This window comes from Camarhynchus parvulus, chromosome 3 (genome assembly GCF_901933205.1).
Source record: "Camarhynchus parvulus chromosome 3, STF_HiC, whole genome shotgun sequence".
NCBI lineage: Eukaryota > Metazoa > Chordata > Aves > Passeriformes > Thraupidae > Camarhynchus > Camarhynchus parvulus.
The window spans coordinates 43226127-43248716 of record NC_044573.1 but is presented as its reverse complement, the minus strand read 5'-3'; the positions used below and the strand labels follow the sequence as shown (position 1 = coordinate 43248716).

At 36.7% G+C, this 22590-nt stretch overlaps 2 protein-coding genes across 2 annotated transcripts in view; one reads left to right on the top strand and one right to left on the bottom strand.

Annotated features, from left to right (window-relative positions):
• The window catches only part of TARBP1 (TAR (HIV-1) RNA binding protein 1), a 32052-nt gene extending 11860 nt beyond the window's left edge, over window positions 1-20192 (top strand). Inside the window, 18 exon segments of the mRNA XM_030945357.1 lie at window positions 2092-2189; window positions 2826-2987; window positions 4611-4804; window positions 5496-5751; window positions 5839-6027; window positions 9219-9418; window positions 9565-9636; window positions 10796-10916; window positions 11744-11854; window positions 12423-12572; window positions 13695-13781; window positions 14343-14539; window positions 15047-15128; window positions 16505-16676; window positions 16925-17116; window positions 18007-18131; window positions 18467-18603; window positions 19812-20192. Coding sequence (XP_030801217.1) covers window positions 2092-2189; window positions 2826-2987; window positions 4611-4804; window positions 5496-5751; window positions 5839-6027; window positions 9219-9418; window positions 9565-9636; window positions 10796-10916; window positions 11744-11854; window positions 12423-12572; window positions 13695-13781; window positions 14343-14539; window positions 15047-15128; window positions 16505-16676; window positions 16925-17116; window positions 18007-18131; window positions 18467-18603; window positions 19812-19977 — 2711 coding nt within the window. The 3' untranslated portion in view covers window positions 19978-20192.
• Window positions 20193-20794: 602 nt separating this feature from the next.
• Window positions 20795-22590, bottom strand: LOC115902298 (cytochrome c oxidase assembly factor 6 homolog). Its single transcript, XM_030945717.1, has 2 exons — window positions 22276-22590; window positions 20795-21262 (listed from the first exon to the last, which is right to left on the bottom strand). The coding sequence occupies exons 1-2, from the start codon at window positions 22417-22419 to the stop codon at window positions 21167-21169; spliced, it is 240 nt and encodes a 79-aa protein (XP_030801577.1). The 5' UTR covers window positions 22420-22590; the 3' UTR covers window positions 20795-21166.

The following is a 22590-nucleotide window of genomic DNA, read 5'->3' as shown; positions in this document are numbered from 1 at the left end:
GCCCTCTTAAATTTTAGCTGTTTGTGTGACATACTGAACACTAATTATGCAGGCTGTTAAATTTCATGTTGGGCCATGGTCTCCGACTGGTGAAGTGTGAGCTCCTTGAAATGAACTAAACTGGAAAAAGTGTCCACTAAGCTACCACTGTGCATTCAGCCTACAGCACAAGGGTAGAACAAGCCTGAAACAGAACCCTACAAAACACATGCAAGCCCATGCTCATTTTTTAGTATCAATAATGAATAAGTTCCTTGTGCCTTTTTTCTTGTGCTTGCTAATGCACCTGCAATGGATTGCTCCTGCTGTGGGAATTTTGACAGCTGACATGGCATGTTGAGCTCTGCTAACAGAGTTCCAAAGGTATGGCAAGGCTGAGCCCTGCAGTGTCCCCATCCTTTTGAAGGTCCCTAGAGGTTCTCCAGTACAGCCCATCATCAGTCTTTTGAGAGGCTTTCTGAATTGCATGTAGTTTTATGTTAAGCAAGGATTGCTTTTCTTAAAATTATTTTCTACAGTGGTTTTGTGCTTCTTCCTTCTGCACAGGAGAACCAAGTAATAAATATTTTTTTTGTGCAGCTGTGAATTGACTGAGGTGTGGAGTGGGAAGATTAATGCTGTGCGATACCGAAGTTATGTTTCTGTGTTGATTAAGTGGGAGGTGAAAAGTCCTGTTTGTCAAATGGAAAACAGTAAAATGGTAGGGAGTAATAAAGGAATTTAACCTTGTAAAACAAAAATAATTACAAGTGGGAAGTGTTTTATTTAAGAATATTTTAACAGGGATAGACATGTCTGAAAGGCATGCTGAAATCATCAGCATTCTTCTGCAGTTCTTGCTGTCTAAACTGTTGTTAGATTTCATTATTTTAAGCAGTAAGATTTTAGTAATTATTCTCTTTTGCTAGTGTCACAGAGCCACTGGTAATGAGTTGGGGTTTGTGTCCAACATGCTTAACTGAAGATTTTATGTCTGTAAAGTGCAGATGATGCTTTAGTGATGTGAGACTCATGATGAAATATGATGATAATCTGACATAATTGAACTGTTGGTTCTAAACAATTTAAGCATTAGAAATGTAGTCCAATGAGCCATTTTAGTAGGGAATGTTGAAAGCAAATACAGTATGGATTTGGAACTTCTGGAAATGTTTCCCTTTATATTTTTACTTTTTGCAGGCCTTCCATTTCATAGTAGTTTTGCTACATGAAGTGTTACTTAGGGTCAACTCCAGAAAGAAACAGCAGCTGTAGCCTCTGGGTAATTCTCCTAAACACTGAAACTAATGACTAGTATTTTTAAAACAAGGTGGCCATGCAGAGTATTTTACTCTGTTTTCATACAGACATGTTATTTCCTTGGCTTTCAGCTAGCCCTTACCCTTGAAACACAGACTGCAGTGTGTTTGTGGTTAAATATGTTTTACAAGAGTGACCTACCTCCCTTGTGTATAAACTTGTGTCTTTGTTTGTGAAATGCTATGTACATGTGGTATACTTGGTAGCCTAGCCTTTTCTTATGGACAATACCACATTTTGTGTCGTAATTTTGTATTTTCATTTACAATGTTAAGCCTGGAAGCTACTCAGCTGAAATCTTGTAAGGTTACAGTATTTCCAAAGATGAATTTTTCCTAAACATCAAAAAAAACCAGACCAACGACCAGCAAACCCCTAAAACCAGTTTTCAAGTCAATAAATACTAGGAATGGACAAGTATATTTTTCTCACATGAAGTTAATTGTTGCATATGAAAGCTTTTGGTATTTAATAGAGACTAAGTTCAATAATCTGTGCAGAGGGTTAGGACTAGAACAAAAGTGTGCATTGAAAGTTGGCCTGTGGTCTTCTGGTCTTGTGTGGGTTATGGTTAACTAATACATTGTGAATCTCAGGAAATAATATAATCTGGTTTGATTATTTCAGCCTTATGGCTTACACTGTGAAAGACTACAGAGGTGTTTCACGTTATTTTTAGGTATTTGAGTACTGTTACTGTATAACTTTGTAACATAAATAAATCTGCATGATAGAATAAAATTCTTAAGGGACTTGTATTTCTGTATATATACTTTTTTTTCCTCCACACAGATGAAGTGCTGTTCTTTATCTGGAAATCTCTTGTGACACCTGTGGAGAGTATTCTTGAATTTGTTCTCCGACGGCTTACTACCAATGAGTTAAGCACTGTAAGTAATGATTATGAGACATACTTGGGTGGGGTTTTGCTTGTTAGTTTGATTTTCCAGTGTTCCTAAAGCTCATATAAAATCTTTGAACACCTAGAAAGTCAATTTGCATAGAAACACTTCTGTTAACTTTTTTGAATGGACACAGTAAGAAGGGAAAAGGAAGTGTCTTCACAAGTAGTGTTTAGTGTCTGTAGTCTGCATTTCTTGTTTCTTCTTAAATCTAAAGAAATCATATAGTAAGAAATCTTGAGTATCATGTACTGCTTAATATCTACTAGTTTAGCTATGGATGTAAGTTGTTAGGTGTTTGGAGGCTTTTAGTACATCTTAGTTGACTATCTTACACTGTTCGCTCATTGCTGTGCCCAGTGTTTTCTAAGTTCCTACCCCAAAGAAACCTGAGACTTTTTAAGCAAATCAAAGAGTTGGATCAATCGAATGCCATCTGAAAGTCAGTTTTTAAGATTTAGAATTTAGTAACCTCCCCCAAACAAATCCCAAAACTAAAATTGATCAATTGCAATGTTGTAGTTTTCCTTCTGCTGTCATTGTTACCAGTAGTTTTCTTTCCAATTTTCAGTTTAATTTTCCCCCTCTTACTGATTGGAATTGAATTTGTTTCCTCACTTTTAGGTTGGAGACTTGGATCGTTGTGATCTGTACTTGGCTTTAATTCCAGAGATAATGAATTTGTGCTTGAAAGTCAACTTGAAGAAAGTGTCACCTATCAAGAATTTCCTTTCATCCCTGATACATGCATCTATTCGTAATCTTCAGGAGAGAAATTCTGAAAAGGTAATTTAACATTATTTACAACAATAAATATTAATATAAAACAAGCCAATAAGTAGTAATTAAAACATATACTAATAATTCTGCTAATACGCAGAGTTTAGATTCTGCATTAATAATTATATAGACATACTTTAAACATAAGTTAACATACAATTACTTATTGCTATTGTGATGTTTATAATGCATAATATTATATCTAATGTGAAGTTAAATAATAGTTTGTGTGACTGTGTATGTGCATATGTATTCCTTAACACACATGTTAAGGAATGTGTTACATTTAGCAGTGTAATGTGAATGTATAATATTTGTAGCTAAGAGTTTTAGTACTTTGGTTTTTTTATATTGCATTATTTAGAAGTCTATATAGCTAAAGTAAAATTCTTACTGTAATCATGAACTATGTACTCAAAATTTCTTTTTCCTCAAATATGAACTAATCTTAGTGATCAAATAACTATTAAATGAAAATATCTTTTGTGCTTGTTGACTTCAAACCTGGAACATACAGAGAGAGAAAAAGAAGCTCCAGAACTGAGCATTGCTTTGGCATTTTCATATAGTTATGTTGATTGTCCCATAGTTCTATGTGTCAGGCTACTATATCTGAAATAGATAAATTTTCAAAAGGTAAATAAACATTACTAACTTCCATGACAAAAAGGAGATTTAAATTAAGATTTGTTGGGCAATATAAACTTTGGTCTTATTATTTGGTATTATTGTTTTGTTCAAGAACAGTTAATAACACCTTAAAAGATTGTAAGTATTTGGTTAGCTAGGTTTGTGTTTTAAGGGAACAAAGAACAATATTTAATTAATTTTTTTTTCCTTCATTTATGTGAATTATATAGTTTTCCCAGTAGTTTCAAAGTAAACATTTTCTGGTTCAAACTTAGTATTCACTGGGGGCCTTTACCAACTTATTTTGAATTTAGAGGAATTATATTTTCGTTATGGTTTCTTTAGCTGCTTCAGTTTCAGAAGAAGAAAATGCTGTGTAATAAGAGATGAAAGTCTTTCCTGTGCTCTAGACAGCCAGATGTAACTTGGAGATATTTTAATAACATCAAAGTTTTCTTACTATACAGGCATTATATGCTCCTTGGCATTTTTTAAAATGAGACTTTTAATTTCATGCCTCTTTTGAATATATGTGTTTATCATACAAAATAACCATGGCATGGTTGTAATTTTTAGGTGCTTCAAGCAGCTAGTGTGTTGTATTCAAAATTTTAGCTGTTGTGTTGGGTTTCTGATTAACTGGACCCACATCTTTTTTTCTAATTGCTCTCCAGCAGTGTGTATGAACTGTGACCTGGCAAGATAGGAGAGTTCCATCACAGCCACACTGCCTGCACTTCATGCCCAAGTGGCTGTAATTTGGAATATTTATGCCTCTGTCAGTGCTTGTAACTTGTGAACGTTTGTGCTGACCCAGCCCAAGCCAAGCTGTGTTAGGCTCAGGAGAAGAAATACAGAAGTAGAAGGATGCAGAGTTGCTGCCTTATGATGTCTGTGGTGATGCCAAGAGGAGGATTATTAGAAGTATGTTATGAGTAGGTTATTTGTATCATGAGAAGTTCGTGTGTGTTTGTTCATGTATGATTTGGTTTTACTTAGGAGCTGAAGCTTAAGGACCAAATTAGAAAAGTAGCTAGCATGGCTTCTCTGGCAGCTGTATGTGAGGTAATGGATGGGGAGCTGAAAGTGCACCTGGAATCTATGCCTTCTGTGGATGCTCTGAAGAAATTCATTTCCTTTTCTCAATTCAATGAAGTATTAAACAAGCCATCTTATCTTGAAGAAAAAAATAGGTATGTCTGCTAAAGCTTCAGTAATTCTCTAGAACAAACTTGATTAAGCAGTGGTTAAGATGTTGGCTTTTCCTGTTCTTTGACAACTTCTTGCCAAGATAAAAAGGAAGAATTCTGCACACAAACTGTTCACTCAGTTGCTCTTTTGTTTTAACATCCAGGTTTTGGAACATTGGTCTGATCAATTATGCCTGCTTTAAAGGTTCTTCTGTTAAGTCTTCTAGTTCTGTGAAGGCAGAGCTAGCTAGGAACACTGATTACCCTTAGGCGAGATTAAATATATGCACACTGCAGAAAGCCATGACATGTACACAAGCAAGCCTAAATGTAAATTATTTACTGTTGGGAAGGGAAACCCAGAGGAAGCCAGAGAGCCAAAACCCAAATAGTTGGGTAACAAAAAAACACAGCCAGCACATAGTGATGTTTCCACTGAACACTCTCACAGGGGTTTGACTGATGAGACTGACTAGGCCCATAATTGATTTTTCTCTTTTAAAAACCACTTCATTTTTAGATTTCTTTTCCATATACTTGTCCACTCTTGCCTTGAAACTTAGCACCTTGAGTACAGTGAGTACTCAAATGAGTAGTACAGCGAGTTTGTACAGTTAAGAACTTCCTGGTGGAGTAGGAATGTGCAGGATAAACTTAACACAATATTTATTTAAGAAAAGTATTATTTTCACAGCTTATGTGAAGAAAAGGCATCTCAAGGATGGGGGAAAATTGTTGCACGCTATGTTCGTGACCAGTGGATTTGCCTCCGTTTTGTTTTAAATTCATTTGCAACTCTGGCTCAAGGGTGTGAAGAAACTTCAGTAATGTCACTGTCCACGGCTGAAAGGTCAAAAGAAATTCTGCAGTCTGCATTGGAAGCCCTGTCTGTTCTTCCTTCAGACCAAGTTTCACCTGTGTTTGACTGCATGAAAGTCCTTGTTCCCAAGGTAAAATATGAACCTGCACAGTATTAATAGTTTTTTGGGTGGTTTTTTTTGTTAAATGTAACACTTTTTTTATCTCTTTATTTACAGCTTCTGGACTCATCAGAGGCTCTCTGCATAGAAGCATTTGATTTGGCTTGGAAAATTATATCCTCTTTGAGCAACACACAGCTAATATTTTGGGCCAATTTAAAAGCTTTTGTTCAGTTCATCTTTGATACTGAGGTTCTAGCTGTTGCTGCAAGTGCAAAAGGTCAAGCATATACCAAAATAAAAGAGGTCAGTTTCAAGAATTATTCTTTTTTTTTGAGAAGGGAACATAAATTTTGTGTGGATGTAAAAAGGTATTTTATGCTTTATTTTCCCTTCAGCTATTGTTATGAATTTTTCATTTCTGAAAAGGCCCAGGTTTGAGGGTGTTAAGATAAAAGACCTGAGAATGAGATTGAAGATAAACAAATATATTGTTTCATCTTGTGGCACAGAAAATGAAAAGTACTGTCTCTTTGATTTTTTAGACTGTTCAGTATCTTCTGCATGCAGTAAAATTAGTTTTTTTACTTTATTTTATTTTTACATAAAAATAAACTTCCTCTTCCTCTTGACTATTTTATTTAGGATTTGACACCTGAACTGTCATAAAGTATTAATATTATGGGAAATTGATGCCTTTTTCTAATAGTTTACTCTTTATGGAAATGGTGTCTTAGATAAAAAGCTAGACCAGTTCAAAATTTTGTACATGCTCTTGAATAAAGCATTTTTACTGCTTCTTTAAAGGCTTCTTTTCCTGACAGTCCAAGTGCAGAAAACAAAAAACACACAGTCACCTTAGAGTTCAGTTTAATACTGCATAGGAGACCTGCTTCCAGAGTTAAGAAGAAAAATACAATCTTTATTCTTCTTCTGTAAGACTTATGCATCTGCCAGAACTCCAAAAGTGGTGTTCTTTTTTTGATTAAGTCCAGAAAACCATATTCAGTACTGGGATGTTGGTTCCTATTGGCTTTATACACTGCAAAGTTGTTAGCTGTTTCTTTTTACATGATCTTTCCTGGGGATTTTTTTTTTCCCTCTAAGCATTAATTAAATGTTTGTACAGAACAGTCCACAGTGAGTGCAAGACTTTAGTAATACATTGTGAATTGTCTACCAGTGTATTTGTCTGTTAGATTTTGAACCACATGTGCTGCTTTGCCCTTAGCACAAAAATCACACTGGGAGGGTTGCACTTTTCCTTTGAAGTCACCAAAAGTAGCCCTGTCCTGGTGTCACACTCATAACTGTAAGTAATGGCAAATGTCTCAAATTTATTTTCAGCCCAGATGCAGCAAAATTGCTTTTAATAAAACACAGAAATAGACACTTCCTAGCTGTTTAAAACTGCTGTGATATATCTGTATTAGCCTTCATTACCTTGAAATGTAGCCCCAATTATTTTCTCTTCATTTTTTTTTAAAAACTTGATTGAAATGAATGTTACCATTCTTTATTTTAAACACTTTGCATTTGCAGTCTCCCTGTGGACCCAGGCCAAAATAAGAAATGTATGTAAAGATGATAAATTATCTCTTCTTTTGTAGAAGTTGGCTTTTAATTTTAATGATTATCTGTAACAGGTAATTGTATGCTCAGTGTTGCAATAACTAATGAGCTATAGTTAGTATTTTGTTTTTCTTGATCTTAAAACTTGTTTAAATTCTTACAATTACTGCCTTAACTTCAGCGTTAGTATTTCAAGCATTATGTAAGGTGTGTTTTGCCAATGTTGAGAGTGTTGAGTCTGTGTGACAGCTATCCCATTGTCTGCAGTGGGACATACCATGGCAGCAGGCATCAAGGAGCTAATGAAGGTCTCCTATACTCAACAAAGGGCTTCTGGTCGAGCCACCTTCTGCCCCTTCATAAGAAAATGAAGATAAAGTTCCCAAGCAAGTGTCTACTTATGTATATTCTTATTCCAGCCCTCAACAGTCCCTGTGCCATTGACCCGCTGTGCAATTGTAGCTAAAGAGAAGAAAATATGGACCTGCCTGATGTTGATTGTCACAGAAGCACAATTTTAATTTTGTCTACCACAGTGCACTCTGTCTTTTTAATAGTTGGAAGGGGTGGAACAAAGGGATATTTTTGAGTCAAAAAAGGGAATATTGCTATGGTAATACTAAGAAGGGCTTCCACAGAGGTGCCCAGAGCACTGTCTTTAGATTAATTTCTTCTGCTGCACACTTCTTTTTAGTTTGTGATTATTCTTATGTTAATTATGCTAGAACTTAAATATCATAAATTTCTTTTGTGTGTCCTGAACTTCTACTATATAAGTGAAACAGCTGAAAAAAATTTCAGGATTGAGAAACACATAGTAAATGCTGTGCTGCTTCCATACAGGTGAAACAATGACTTAATTTTGGAATTACTAGGAAAGTTACAATGCCTGTCTTTGCACTGGAAAATAGGTTTGAGTTCTTGGTAAAAACCCTATATGCTTCTAGTTTAGAGCTTTCTTTCCAGCAAGTGTTTCTCCAGACTGCATTGCAGTATTTCAGTTTTAAGTTCTTCATGATCTTTGTGGTACTTTAATGCTTAGCAATTCAGAACAACTTTCTCTATAAAATCGGCACTACTGACAAAGGATTTTCACATTATCAAAAGTGTCATTTCAATGCAGGGAAGCAAAGCAGCTTTGTCTAATAGGAGCTGTTACTGAAAAACCATTTTCATGGACAGCTCTAACTGATGTCTAAAAAGGAATTTTTAGAAAGCCTTACCTGTTCATTCTGCATCTCCCCGCCCTCTCCCAGATGCTTGCAATTTCTTAGAAACAAAATTTATTTTGTATGTGAAATTTACTCCTGCACTTACCCTAAGGAGGGGAAAGAAATGTTTTGGGGCCATTTTTCTTGTTTTGTTTTGTTTTTCTTGTTTTTCTTTTTGGAGAAACTTTAGATAGCAGTTTCAAATATCATAAATATGCCCTTCTTAAAAACAAAACATAAATGGTACAAAGACACTTTTGCACTTTAACATAAATATGAACTTTGACATTAATGTAATCCTCCTTAAAGAACAGAACTAGTGATATGGCAACTTATGTAAGAAATTTGGCTTTATGTTTAATTATTTTTTAGTAAATTGGTATAAGGATTGATTAAAACACTAGGTTTATGCTCATGAAGTAAGCCCTGGCTCATTTGTTCCACTTACCAGGAGATTTGATTAAAGCATCTGGCATTTTATCTGTTTAAGCAAAGATCAATTCTGGTTTATAAGTATATACTGGGCCAATTGTTGCCCATTCGCCTGCTCTTATATCAGGGAATTATAAACAGATTGAAGACAGCATTTATCTGAGCAGAGATAGGATGCAAAAGACCATGAGACCTATTAAAATAGATATCACTGCAATTTTATTCTAATAGATCTGGCGCTTCTGAAAACTAGATTTTGAAACTTTTATTTCTTATTTTCAGATAATTTTCAAGCTCATAGATCTGTCCACTACAAAGACTGGAGTCTTCAATGTAGTCCTTAGTCATTGTTGTCAGTCTTGGATATTTCCCACTCTTGATGAGAGAAGTGCCTTGACAAATGCTTTCTTAAATGCTGGAAATTATAGTGAACTTATCACTGAGGCTTGTGTCTTTGGAACTGTATTTAGGAAAGATCAAAGGTATATTAAAAAATATTTGTGGATTTTTTAAAATTTTGTGTGGGTTTTTTTTCTTTTAAACTTGGAGATGACTATTGAAAAACTGAAAACAGATTTTGTATGTTACTCTGCTAATTTTGTTGCTTTGTCATCTTTCATCTCTGAAGACACATTCAGGATGTGCATGTCTTCATAGAAAATCTTGGAGAAAAATGTGCAGCAAATGTTGTTACAGAAAGGTAATGCTTTTGAGGATACATCTTACAGTATTTGGTGTGAATTGTGTCTTTGTCCTGGTTGATGCTGAGAGGAAAGATGCTGATTTTGAAGTTGGCTGCTTATCATAACATCATAGGATAGCATAGGTTGGAAGGGACCCACAAGGAATATATTCATAACCTTTTAAAAGACTGGTAAAATGGTTGTACATCACATTATATTCATAATTCAAATACAAACTGTAGAAAAATGGATTTTCAGGAAAATATATTTCACTTGTTAATCTGACTGTGGCTGAAATAACTACTTCCTCATTGTCTCACCTCAATAAAGTAATGCTTTATAGGGTGCTGAGCTAATACATACCTTGTCATTGTAAGAAAGACAGTTAAAAAACTCAGGTTTTAATGCAGCCAGATTTTGAGCCACCTTTTTGCCATTGGTTGCAAGCCCTTTTCTACTGTGTACTGCCCAAAGGCTCTGCTTCCAGCCTTTGAAGTGGGGATCTTTGCTACTGGATTGTTGATTTTTTTTTTTTTTTTAATAGTTTCATTCCCATTTTTTTCAGTGGAAGAAAGTCAGAGAAAAAGTTCTGTCACCTTGTTTTCAGAAATGTTAGTAGTTTATAAAACCTGAACTTCAGAAAAAAGGTCTACTGCAAAAGTTCACTACTCCTGTATTTTCTCCAAGAGCTTTTTGGTACTCATATATTTTCTTGTGGTGCTCTGCAGCTGTCACAGCCTATAATGTCATTAATTTTACTCTTGCCATGAATTATTCTGGATGTCTGTACTTAACTAATAGGAAGTGTTGTTTGGGATTAGATATTTGACCAAACCATAAGCATAAATTAGTTGTTAAAAGATTACAGTTTACAGGCACAAAATTTTAAAAACTTCCTGATGCAGCTTTTTCCATAGAAAAGTTTTTTAAACACCTAGATGTTACTAAAGAACTCTAGATAGACTCAGGGTCAGGTTTTGAACTCACTAATTTTTTTCATCACCAATGACGAACAGATTTTAAAATTCTGGTTCTTGGTATTTGCATGTTGTCTCACTGTAGACAACTTGATGGCTGTTTGTTCCAGATAATGTGTGGTGCTTTTTTATAATTTAGGAATTATCTTTATGTCTAAACAAGTAGAGTTTGATTTTTATTTTTATTAATATTTTACAGTACGAATCGAGATGATCACTTTGTTCGCATTTGTGCTGTTAAATTTCTGTGCTTGTTGGATGGATCAAATATCTTGCATAAGACGTTTATGGAAGACATTTTCATCAAACTACTTGATAAGGTAAAATTAATTTCTCTTGGTGTATAAATGCACTGTTAGTACAACTAGTAAAATGCAAAATATTTACAGTTGTCAGGATGCATGTATGGTTGTTTGTGTAGCCTCTCTAGATTTGCCAAGCAATGTGCTTCTCTTCGTTATGAGACAGAAGTTAATTCAACCAGAATAGTAAAAATTGCCTTTTGCATTTATTTCTCTCCTTTTAGTGTATATTTTGGCTTCCTGGAACATAATTCAAATTGTAATCATTGTTCCATTAAGAATCTTCCCTTAGGCTGCATTCTGAAGCACTGCATTTCACTTTAACTATTGCAGACTGCCTCTTAAATTGAGAGAGCTACTGTCTCCACAGAATACCTTTATAGATAGAAATAATGGAGAAGGTAGGGGTCCAATTTTTGTTTATATCATAGCTACTTATGCATTGACAGGAGTCTAAAGTCAGTGGTAAATTACTGCAGCTGCTATTAGAACATCACCCATACGTTCTGGTACTGTTGAATCCTGCTTTTGTCTGAAGAAGTAGGAATTGGTGAGCCCCTCATTCCTCTCAATTAAGTACTGCTGAGAAATGATTAATATTTGTGTTGTGAGATTTACCAAGTGGGGAAAAGTGAGCTTTAGTAGATATTTGCTTACTTTATTGTTTAATTATAAGCTTCAGAATTTAATTCTTAATAAATTAAGTAAATATATTTTCCTAAGCTTATGTTCAGTGCTGATCCTAGCTGTGTAGTAGATGCTGCTTTCTTAGTACAGAAAAGTGTATTTACATGTATTCAAATTTAAAGGAAGAATAGGCTATAAACCTTTTAATTTTCTTTCAGGATGAGCTGGTATCCAGGTCTAGAACACGCTATTATGCCAACTCTTTGCAGCATAGAATTAAAAACCGGGTATGGCAGACACTCCTAGTTCTTCTCCCAAAGCTTAACCAGGTATTGGTCTTTACAATTAATTTTTAAATAAATAAATAAGTACCTACTTTCAAGACCTAATTTAGTGTCATGCAAGCTGCATATGTTAAATTACAGTAGGCTATAAAAGGCATGTAACCTGTGCCTGATGTGGAAGTTCTATGTTGTAGAAATTTTGTGTCGTTTAATTCTTTGCCTGAAGTCATGGATTTATCATGCATTTCTAGAGGATACTGCAAACTGATTCTTAAATTTGTGAATTTTAGGAGGCCAGATTGTTCCTGTTAAAAGCTAAGTAAAAGTTTGTGCTTACTATCTGATTGAAAGCTTTTCATTTAGTAAAAACGTTGCTAGTTTATGAATAGTCAAGAAATTGACAAGTGTTACTTTCATCAAATGCTGCTTCATTAAAAAATATTTGAGAAGTATAATAAAGAAATTAGATGGTTTTAAAATGTTTTCATTTGCATAGCGAAAAATATATGCAATACTATGATAAAGGTGAGAATGTTCTTTTATTTAATTTTTTTTTCTTCATGGATATAACTCTAATAATATACTAAAGGATTGCCTGATTTTGTTTTCTCAGAATTTTTTGTGTGGAACTCTTGACAGAGTTTTTCAGGCTGGATTCAGTAATAATCAGGCATCTGTGAAATACTTCATAGAATGGATTGTTATCTTGACTCTACATAAATATCCCCAATTCCTTGATAAATTCTGGGATTGCTTTTGCTATGTAAGTAAGACCTTTGGCATTCATTTGGAGAGTAATTTGAACAAAGAGGGTACAGTTTGCTACCCCATTCCTTATTTTCTGTGTGTTCCAGTCTTCCTTTAAAAGCAGAGGGCTGCTGAGCAGTTTAGCTTGTGAGTCTGAGCAATAATCTGAGACACCTAAAATTGGCCCAAGAAAAGTCAGTTCTTCCTGTTGAGAGATTGCCTTTTATGATGTTTTATTTTGGGCAGAGTGGAGCTGGCATAGTGAGTCAAGAGTAGTCCAATATAAGAGCCATCAGGACCACATGGATGCCCTAGATCCTGGGTCTGGAGGTCTAAGTTACTTGTGGTTTCCACAGCCCACCTTTGTCTTTTTTGTCCCATATTCCTTGTCAGTGAGAACATGACTTGGATAATACATATTCAGTTTGCAACTTTTAATATGGAGTTTCCTCACAGTGGAGTTCTGTAATGAGATTTTAGAACTGATGCAGGGTTTGAGTGATGATACCCAAAAGTTGTGATTGACTGAGGAGAGCTTGGGCTGTTGGAATTGTTGTCCTTTTAGCAGATGATAATTTGTTGGATCAAAGTGATTTCATGCTGATAACAAATGTACTATCACAGTGGGCCCTTCAAACCATCAGAGCAAGAAGAAAACACGTAGATTTATGAGAAAGGAATACAGATTGCATTTTCAGAGGCTCTCCTGGTGTTGAGGAATAGATTTAGTGCAGGTGGCTCAGTGTGCAACTGCAGCGTGAGCTGCAGATTGAGCTCTGGGTAGCAGGAGCCCCAGGCAAGAGGCTGTGGAATGGTGCTGACCTTTTGCATTCCTGGGGGAATACAGTGAACTTGGGTTGAATTTTAGCTCACTTACACAACTATATATTTCATTCTGATTGATGTGTTAGGAAAAAGCAAATAACATGTTAGGAAGAGTTAAATCCTAATAATATCGACCTTGTATTTTCAGAAATTTGGCTGTGGAAACAAGTAGATTTTTAATGGTGTCATTATTATTTCATGTGCAGAACATGGTGTGAAAATGCATAAAGTATAAAACATTTTATATATACATATCTCTTGTTACATTCTTTTTTACTTACTGCATAGTTTTACTACTACTTTTTTACTTTAGGATGAAGAAAAGCTTAAAAAAAGCATCTGCACATTTTTATCAGTGTTGGCCCACTTTGACATCATTCTTCAAAATACCTCAGAGAAGGTACATTTCTCTAAGAATGTTCATTCTTTATTCACTTCCAGTGCTTATACAGAGTTCTGAATTGAAAATAGACTGCCAAAATGTTTAAGTATCTCTAATACCTACTTCCTACTAAGGTATCCTTTGTTATGCAAAACACCAACTCTTCCTGTCACCTCTGTAAAATATTGGACTTTGGAAAATTAGCTAACTTAGCAGGTGTTCTGGATACATAGAGCCTGATTACCTGTGAAATTTTCTAGAATAGCTACCCCAGTTTTACATAAACATGTGGATGCACCTGGGTTTGTTGTTCTTGCTGCTCTTTTAATCAGAAGTAAGTCGAGGTTTCCTTGTAGGCAGAATAATGATTTTTAGAGCAAATGAATACCTTTTCAAAGAACAAGTGAAGCTGTAGGTTTTGTCCTGATGAGATGGAAAAAAGGAAATAAATATCATTTTAAAGCTTTGTGATTTCCAAAAGGGTATCTTTTGAGGAACTTTTCCTTGGGCCACTCATAACTTCTGAATTGCACATTAAAACTTAACATGAAAGAAGCTTCTTTGTCTTTGTTTCTTTAGAAGCCAGCTTTGAAGAAAGCCCTCATAGTTGTTCTGCAGTGGTGTTTCAGCCATAATTTCAGCGTTCGACTTTATGCATTAATTGCCCTTAAAAAAATCTGGGGTATGTGCAGAATGCTGCATGTGGAAGAATTTGAAGCTCTGACACCAGTTATCGAATCTAGCCTTCAACAAGTGGAAAACATGCATGGCACAGGGTTTGTAACATTCTTTACAGCTTCACATTGTTCTTCTGAGCCATTTGCAGCAAGTTACATTTTCTAAAATGGCACTTGATATTTTTTATGGGGGTTTTTATCTCTACTTAAAAAGAAGTTGGTATGGGGAGACACGATACAGAAAAAAGCAGCAAAGGGAAGAGTCTTGACTTAGTTGGGTTTTTTTTAACAGCTAAAATCTGACACTGAGCCATAGGCTAGTATCCAATTTCCATGGGATACTTCTTGCCAAACTCACTCCTTTTGATAATAGAATTTGGAGACGTGTCGTTCTTTTGGGCCTTTCTTGAAACATAAGTAAAGCTTATTTTCTGAATACTGTAATTTTTTAAAAATCGGCCCTTACTTAATTGTTGAAGTATTTTCTTTCCTGTACAAGATACAGTAAATAAATTAGGTTGCCTTATGCCAATCTTACAATTGAATTTTTAAATTTAATTTACCTTGCTTTTTAAATGTATCTTACATTACTTTCTGCACTTGCAGGAATGCCAGAAGGAACTGGCAGCGAATCCAAGATCACTTCTTCTTTGCAACATTTCATCCAGTTGAGGATTATAGTCTAGAGGCAAGACCATGCTATTTGTCTAGTTTTGCAATTGTATTTTTATCTTTTTTGGTATCTTCTAATGTGGGATGAAATTATCAACTATTATTCATTTAAACCCCCAAAAAATTACTTCACCCAGATTGTGATGGGCTTTAGACTGAGATTGCATCTTAGTTTTTCTACTTCATACTGTGTTAAAAACCCAGGTCAGGTAGGAAGAGGTATGTGTGATGAATGTGCCTGTCTGTGGGAATTAATCAGGTTCCATATTTGTGACTGGAAATGTTCAGTCTAGTAACTGAAGAGCATCTACTTAGTTGAGGTAGCTTATTAGGATTTTTAAGGCATCTGTTCCCAGAAGTTACTTGAGGTTGCTTAGCTGGATTGTTTGATGCGAATGGGATAGAGATATATTACTTCCAGAGCACCTTTTTCAGCCACCTTTTTTGATATAGCTCAGATAACTAACAGCTGAATAAACATTTTCATCATTGAAAATGGAAGGAAGGCAAAAATAAGGGTGCAGATAAATAGAAGAGACAGAAGGAACTAGGGTCAAAATACAGGATATTCGTGGATACGAACGGGGTATATGTTTTTGCAGAAACAGTGCCATCTTTGACAGAAGAGATTTTTTCTTCTTTTAGCTGCTGTTCTGTGAAATACTTTTGTGAACACAAATATGCTAAACAATGGAAAGTAAAACTCCTGAACAAGAGGGGAAAAAACCCAACAAAGCAAGACTAATATTTGTGAAGCATTTAAATGTATTCAGGGTGCATCTTTACCTTTGTCTTGAAGGGGTGCATTGGGATAAACAAAGTCTCGCTTTTAAACTCTTTGACTTACTCAGTCTTTCCCTTGGGATGTGTGTTTTTTCCTCTGTGATAAATCATGGTTAGCTAGATGTATTGGTTGTGCTGAGATGGATTTTACCACTAAGTCTTAATGCTTTCAACTGTTTTTCTTTTGTCATTAAATAAATCCTTTACTAGAAAGTTCTAAGAGTATTTGACAACTCTTCAGTGATACATATGCAAGATTTTCTCTAGACCCTTGTGCTGAGAAGCATAGTGTTAATTCTTTGGTATTCTAGAATTTCAGTTACAGTAATCAGTGCAGATCAGCAGGAAAAGTTTAATTAGACAATAAGTCTAGATTTATGGAACTTTTGGATAGCACTATAAGTAAAGTTATGAATATTGAGAGATATACTGGTAAGCTGTATTAAGTGAAGTTATGAATATTGAGAGATATACTGGTAATCTGTATTAAGTAGCAAGAAAAAACAAGTATTAAAAGCACAGGAGGCTAGATAGTAGACATGTTCCATTAATTATCTATTTTTGTTTGCTTTAGTGACTCCCTGCTGATAACACTATGTTCCATTGCAGACAATATTTTACATTCTTCCCCGTCTTTCGGAACTGGCTGAGGATGAATGGATCTCCCTCTCTAGATTTGACAGATTCACTGACATTCCTTTGCCAGCAGCGTTTCAGTGGTGCCATTCCCGAACGGAGCTTCGTGAGCTGAAACCAAGTGACTGGGCTCAGCAAGACATGGGTAAAATAGAGCCAGTCTCTAGTAATTGTAATTATTTGTATGGGGTAGATGTGTACATCTGTATTCAGTCTGACCTCTGGTTTTCAGCTGATGTAAACTTGCATTTATGTGAGCAGAACATGACCCATAAAATAATAGTAGATCATGAATGTTATCTCCAGTATTACCATTTGGATTATCTTCTTTATTGAAGCACTAGTTTCACTCCCACTTGCATATCCATATGAACATACAGTTTGTTGTTACAGGTTCACATTTGGCTGAAGCAGACAGCCAGACAGAGTGGACTGATGTTCAGAAGAAGATTATACCCTGGAAGAACAGTAGTCCTAGTTTAGACTTGGAAATGACATTTCAGGATCGTGCTGCTAAACTTGGCAAATCAAACAGCAGATTGATTGTGGTGGCTTCACTTATTGATAAACCTACCAATTTAGGAGGTAAGGTTCATTGCACATAGTCAAACTTTTATTTTAGACCTTGGAGCACACTTAGAGAATAGAAGTTAATTTCATTTTATGTTGGTAATTAGAAAATTATTTAAGTACTGCTCAGAAGAATAGATCATTATCCTAAAAGAAACTGGTAGCCGAAGAAAGGGGTCTTCTACAGTTATATTTTAAGGAAAAAAGAAGTACTTAAACATAGCATGCATTAACTAAGTAGAATTTTGCTGTAAATCATGCTCAGTTTCTTGCTAATTCTGTATTTGCTACAGTTGAGTTTTTCAACTGTGTATGCAGTTAAAGGAAATTATTTGCTTTTGCATTTTTTTCTGTAACAATTAAACTAAATCTTGTAAACCTACAAGATTCTCATGTCTGTTGGACAGCAAGGGTCCCATTTCCCCATTAAGACTGCCTTCACGATGTGTCAGCTGTGACATAATAAATCCTGCAAATACTTTATTGCCATTTGTGTTTGATGTTAGCAGTTTCAGTAACTGCAGTGAGTAATGAAAAGCCTACAGGCTAGTGCTGTCTGCACCGTAATGCTGTTATGTGTCATCCTCTGTCATTTAACAGGTGTGTGGATGTGTCAAACCATCCATCCTTGCTAAGGCTTGGACACTTAACTCCTTACTTTGTATAATTAGTATTGTAAAAGCATGTTGTCAAGACACAGTACTTTTCTAATTTTTATCTTTCTGCTAAATTACACAGCACTTTTTTCCTGTAATTTATATGGAACAAGGTGTGGCTTGGAAGACCTGAAACTAATGAAAAATAGATAACTAAAGTAGCCATTTCTCTTTTGCATTCTTTGTCATTTTCATTGACATTGGTGTTTATTTTCTACACAAAAATCACTTTATTTCTTGTTTTTGTAGGTTTATGTCGTACAAGTGAAATATTTGGTGCATCTGCACTAGTTGTTGGCAGTCTTCATTATATACAGGATAAGCAGTTTCAGCATCTGAGTGTTTCTGCAGAGCAATGGCTCCCCCTTGTTGAGGTGAATGGAAATGTTTTAATAGCTAAAAAATGTGCTTTTTTTGCATAAATTGCATAAAAAATGCAATTTCTTATTGCTGTGATAAGCTGATTATGTGAGCTGTAATTGTTACATCTTTCTTCATGGTATTGGTGGGGGTATTTTGTGCCATTAACTTTTTGTGCTACTGCTGAAGAGCTTTTGAAATGTTAAGCTCTTTATATGGACGGAGTCTTTGGGGATGAAAGTCATTTATCTTAAAAAGTGTCCAAGTAATTTTTTTAACAATAATTTCAGAAGTTTACAAAAGGTGATATTTATATATTTTTGTATTTCTCTCTACTTTTAATGCACAGGTGAAACCATCTCAGCTTGTTGATTATTTACAGCAGAAAAAAACAGAAGGCTACACCATTATTGGTGTGGAGCAAACAGCCAAAAGTTTTGATCTTACAGAATATTGCTTCCCAGAGAAATCACTATTACTGCTGGGGTAAGAGCACACACTGTTTTGTAAACCCACCTCTTGCAGTCCATCCCTTTCTCTAGTCAGAATTTGGTCACATGAAAACCAAGTGACACCAGTAAAGAGGATTTTGGAATGGGAAATGATCATGGAAAGAGCAGTCCTTGGCTTTGTGTGCTAAAGACCACCAAGCATTGCTATCTATTCAATGACCCTTCTCATATTTAATAACCTTTGCATACACTGGAACACCTTTTAATAAGGGGTGAAGGTAGCAACAGCATGGGTTGTATTTTTCTGGGAGTGCTAAAGACACCATCTGTTCAGTTTAGTTGTGTGGGGCCCTGTCTGTGCTGAGCTGTGGGCTGTGGTGAGCTCAGCGAGGAGGAGGCTGCGTTTGCCCTGCTGAGCTTGGTGAGGAGGGCTGGAGCAGACTGAGTGTGCATGGCTGGGAGGTGATTTAAAAGTTCAGGATAAGGCACAAGATGAAGTAGCAGGTTTCTGCAGTACAAGCAGAGCATGGGACAGCTTCAGAGAAAAGCAGTTATCAGTTTCTGTAAGCAGACAAGCCTCAGATGTGATGCAAAGGGAGAGACACTACTTAAAGAAATCTGCAGTAAAGCACATAGCAGTGAGAAAGCTCCTGGCATTGCAGGGCTACTGAGTGAGACCAGGAAGAAGGGCCTGGCTATCCTCTTAGGACAAAGATTTTTTCCAACTTTTTTTACATGTAGCTTGACTTCAGAATGGAGCGCTCATAATCACTTTGTTCTCTTCTAATTAAAAACAATAGTTTTAATTACCAGTAAACTTCAGTATCCTCTGGTGTGCTCAGTTCTCACATTCCTCCGTGCCAAGACCTGAATATAAAGTGGGCAGTTGAGCTTTCCTGCTGTGCCAGCAGCTTCATACCATGGTGACTTCACTATATAAGAAGTTTAAAAGCAAAAGCAGAGAGCCTTTATGCTGGGTGCTCAGCTATTGCTGGACCAGTGAACTGACAATTGAGTCTTCCACTAGATTTTTTTATATCAAAACTTAAGTCAGCTCTCTCCATGTTTTCTTTGTAATGTATTACTGTTTTTAAACAATTAATTTCTTGTCATCAGTTATCCTGTGGGCAGATGTGACATTTGTCAAGAGGCGTTTGGATGCTGTTTTGACATTTCTATTTTTTTCTTCCTGCAACACACATGCACTCTCTCAGATGCAAGTCACTGTTTCTTCTTTCCTAGAAACGAACATGAAGGAATCCCAGCCAACCTGATTCACCACCTGGATGTCTGTGTGGAAATTCCTCAGCAGGGCATCATCCGGTCACTCAATGTCCATGTGAGCGGGGCTCTGCTGATCTGGGAGTACACAAGACAACAAGTGATCAAGCAAAAACAGCAGCAATGACTGCCCAGAGTCTGGTGCCTTATTGTACAGCTGGACGGCTTCCTACGGTGCTACCACGTGACGTTCTGGATAGATGAGACACAAACTCAGGGTGAACGAGGATTCTTAACTTTGCATGTTCTGTTCTCTCTAGTGTTCAGAGTGACTTTTAAATGCCTTAATACTTTATCTCCTTAAATTGTTGCATTGGAAATAAATGCTATTTATATTGCAAATGGTGTGTGTGTTTTTTCTGCTGAATGTCAGCACAGTACTGTGAACAATCTCGAATTCAAAACACAGGATTTTTACTGCAGGAACTTCAGTTGTGGTGACTGTGCTTGAAATTGAAGTTGTGCCTTTAACCATAGTATTAAATGATTCCAGCACCTAGGTACACTAGGTTATGTGATTTTTGGAAGGTAACTCCACTTACATAATTACATTCAATGCTGCTCCTTGTTTAAATGCCTTCTACAGTCACATTTATTAATCCTGCTGTAAACAGTCTGTACCTTTAAATAAAGGTGCATCACTAAGATAATTCAATTCTATAAAAGGCCATAATGTGAGAAGTGTCATAAATAACTGGACATACTTCTAGTAGAGATACTGACTGAAAACCCATCACCAGTGTAAAAATTCCTATTGCTTAAAAAAAAGAGCATCCTCCAAACAGTGAATTACATATCATATGTACAGGATGCTTTAGGTCTTCTAATGACCACTGTTGTGTAAGTTAATGTCTGACTTAAACTGTATTTTAAAACACTTTGAAATACTTGGTAAATGAGAAATACAAATTTTATTATACAATCCACTGCTTTCGACAAAAAAGGCAAGTTGGAATGGACTTTTTTAATTTAGGAAAAGGGTGGTTCATTTATGGAAAAACAATTTCATTTTCTCTTTAGAATATGTACATAGCAGTATTAAATAATCATTTATTCCTGTGAAACAATTTTACTAATTATACATTCAAACCCTTAAAGCTGTGAACAGCCCTGCACCATATTTCTTTGACTTAAACTCATCAAAAATCTGTCCATGACCCCTTTTTTAGCAGACATGTGAGACCTGGCAACAAGAAGAGCAGTCTGCATTTCAGGGAGACTGCTACATTACCAGTTCTTGCACTCAAGCAGCTTCTGTTGCTTTCTCTGGCTTCTTCCTCCTATAGTTAGTCTGACTTGATTTGAGAGCAGAGTTCCTAAGACTTTCCAGCAGCTTCTGGAGGACTATACCCTTCTGTTTCAAGCTTCTTTTTATATTTTAAAAAGTCTCTTCTTTTGTCAAAGTGTTTAACCTGTTTAAAAAGAGAAACAATGTTCATTATAAGAAACTAGCAAGAGGAAGGGGTTTTGTGTAAACAGTCTTTGATCACTGAACTTAAGGAGGATTTTAATGCACTAGTTAGGAGTTTCTTCTGTTGAAGACTAAAGGGTGGCGTGTTTAGCTTTTGGGGGTTCTTTACCATTTTGAAATTGAACTTCCATTTTTTTTAAGTTCACCACCCTGTTACTTCATGATGATCTTATATGCTTTCCTCTTTTCACTACTCTGAATAAAAACTGTGATGCAAAGGTAAGTCCAGCAGCTTTTCTATGGTGTCACAGCCTATATAACCTCTGAGTTCAGTGTCTAGAGCTGCTGATGTGCAAAGCCCTGCAGATGAGACCATCATCCCTACAGATAACAAAGGGCAGAAGTGCACTGTTCAAAGTGTCAGTGCAGCAGCTGTGAAGGTACCCAGGCTTTTTAATTGCCTTCAGTCTGCTACCTGCAACAGGAACTGTTCAGCCCCTCACAGTGCCTATTAAAAAATAATTACATCTTGAGCTCAGGAAACTAAAAAAATGCAACATGAATGGATTACATTTGGGACAGGTGCCTTACTGTGAAATTACACTGCAGGAAAAAATGTATTTTTATGCACAAGGTATCAGATGCCAGTCTTAAAATGCCAGGCACCGCACGGCCTGTGTGGCAGTTCCCTTCTGTACTGGCTTTTAAACCGGAATTTCTGCGTACTTCTACAAGCTTCTAAAACATTTTGGTTTTTTAATTACAACAATAACCCTGTGTGTTTATCTGGAAGTTTGAGATAGTATTTTCCTTTCTCTTTGTACTATATCCTCAACACTGCTGTTCTTAGTTCCCGGGCAGTCAGGGCTGCGCTCAGGAGCCGTCCTTTCCCGGCCAGCCAGAAGTGTGCGAACCAAGCTCCGCCTGGCAGCACGGCAAGCCCAGGCTGCCCGGGCTGGGCACTGCGGGCAGCTGCAGCTGCCATGAGCACGCAGCATCCCGCACGGAGCTCACCCACTGCTGCGGGCAGCGCGACTCGAAGGCCCGGCGCAGCTTCTCGCACTTGGCGGCGTCATCCCCGTGGCTGTCCAGGCACTGCCAGAACTCGTCCCGGGCTCCCCAGCACGCCTTCCTCTCCGCCTTCGTCGGCGCCGCCATCCCTGAACACACCGAGGCCGCTGTCCGAGCGCTGCCCGCCGTGCCGCGGCTGCGGGGGAAGGCGGTGCCGCCGCCGCTGGGACAGCCCGGGACAGCCCCGCACGGCCCCGCACAGCCCGGAACAGCCCGGGACAGCACCGCACAGCCCTGCACTCACCCGCCGGCCGCCAA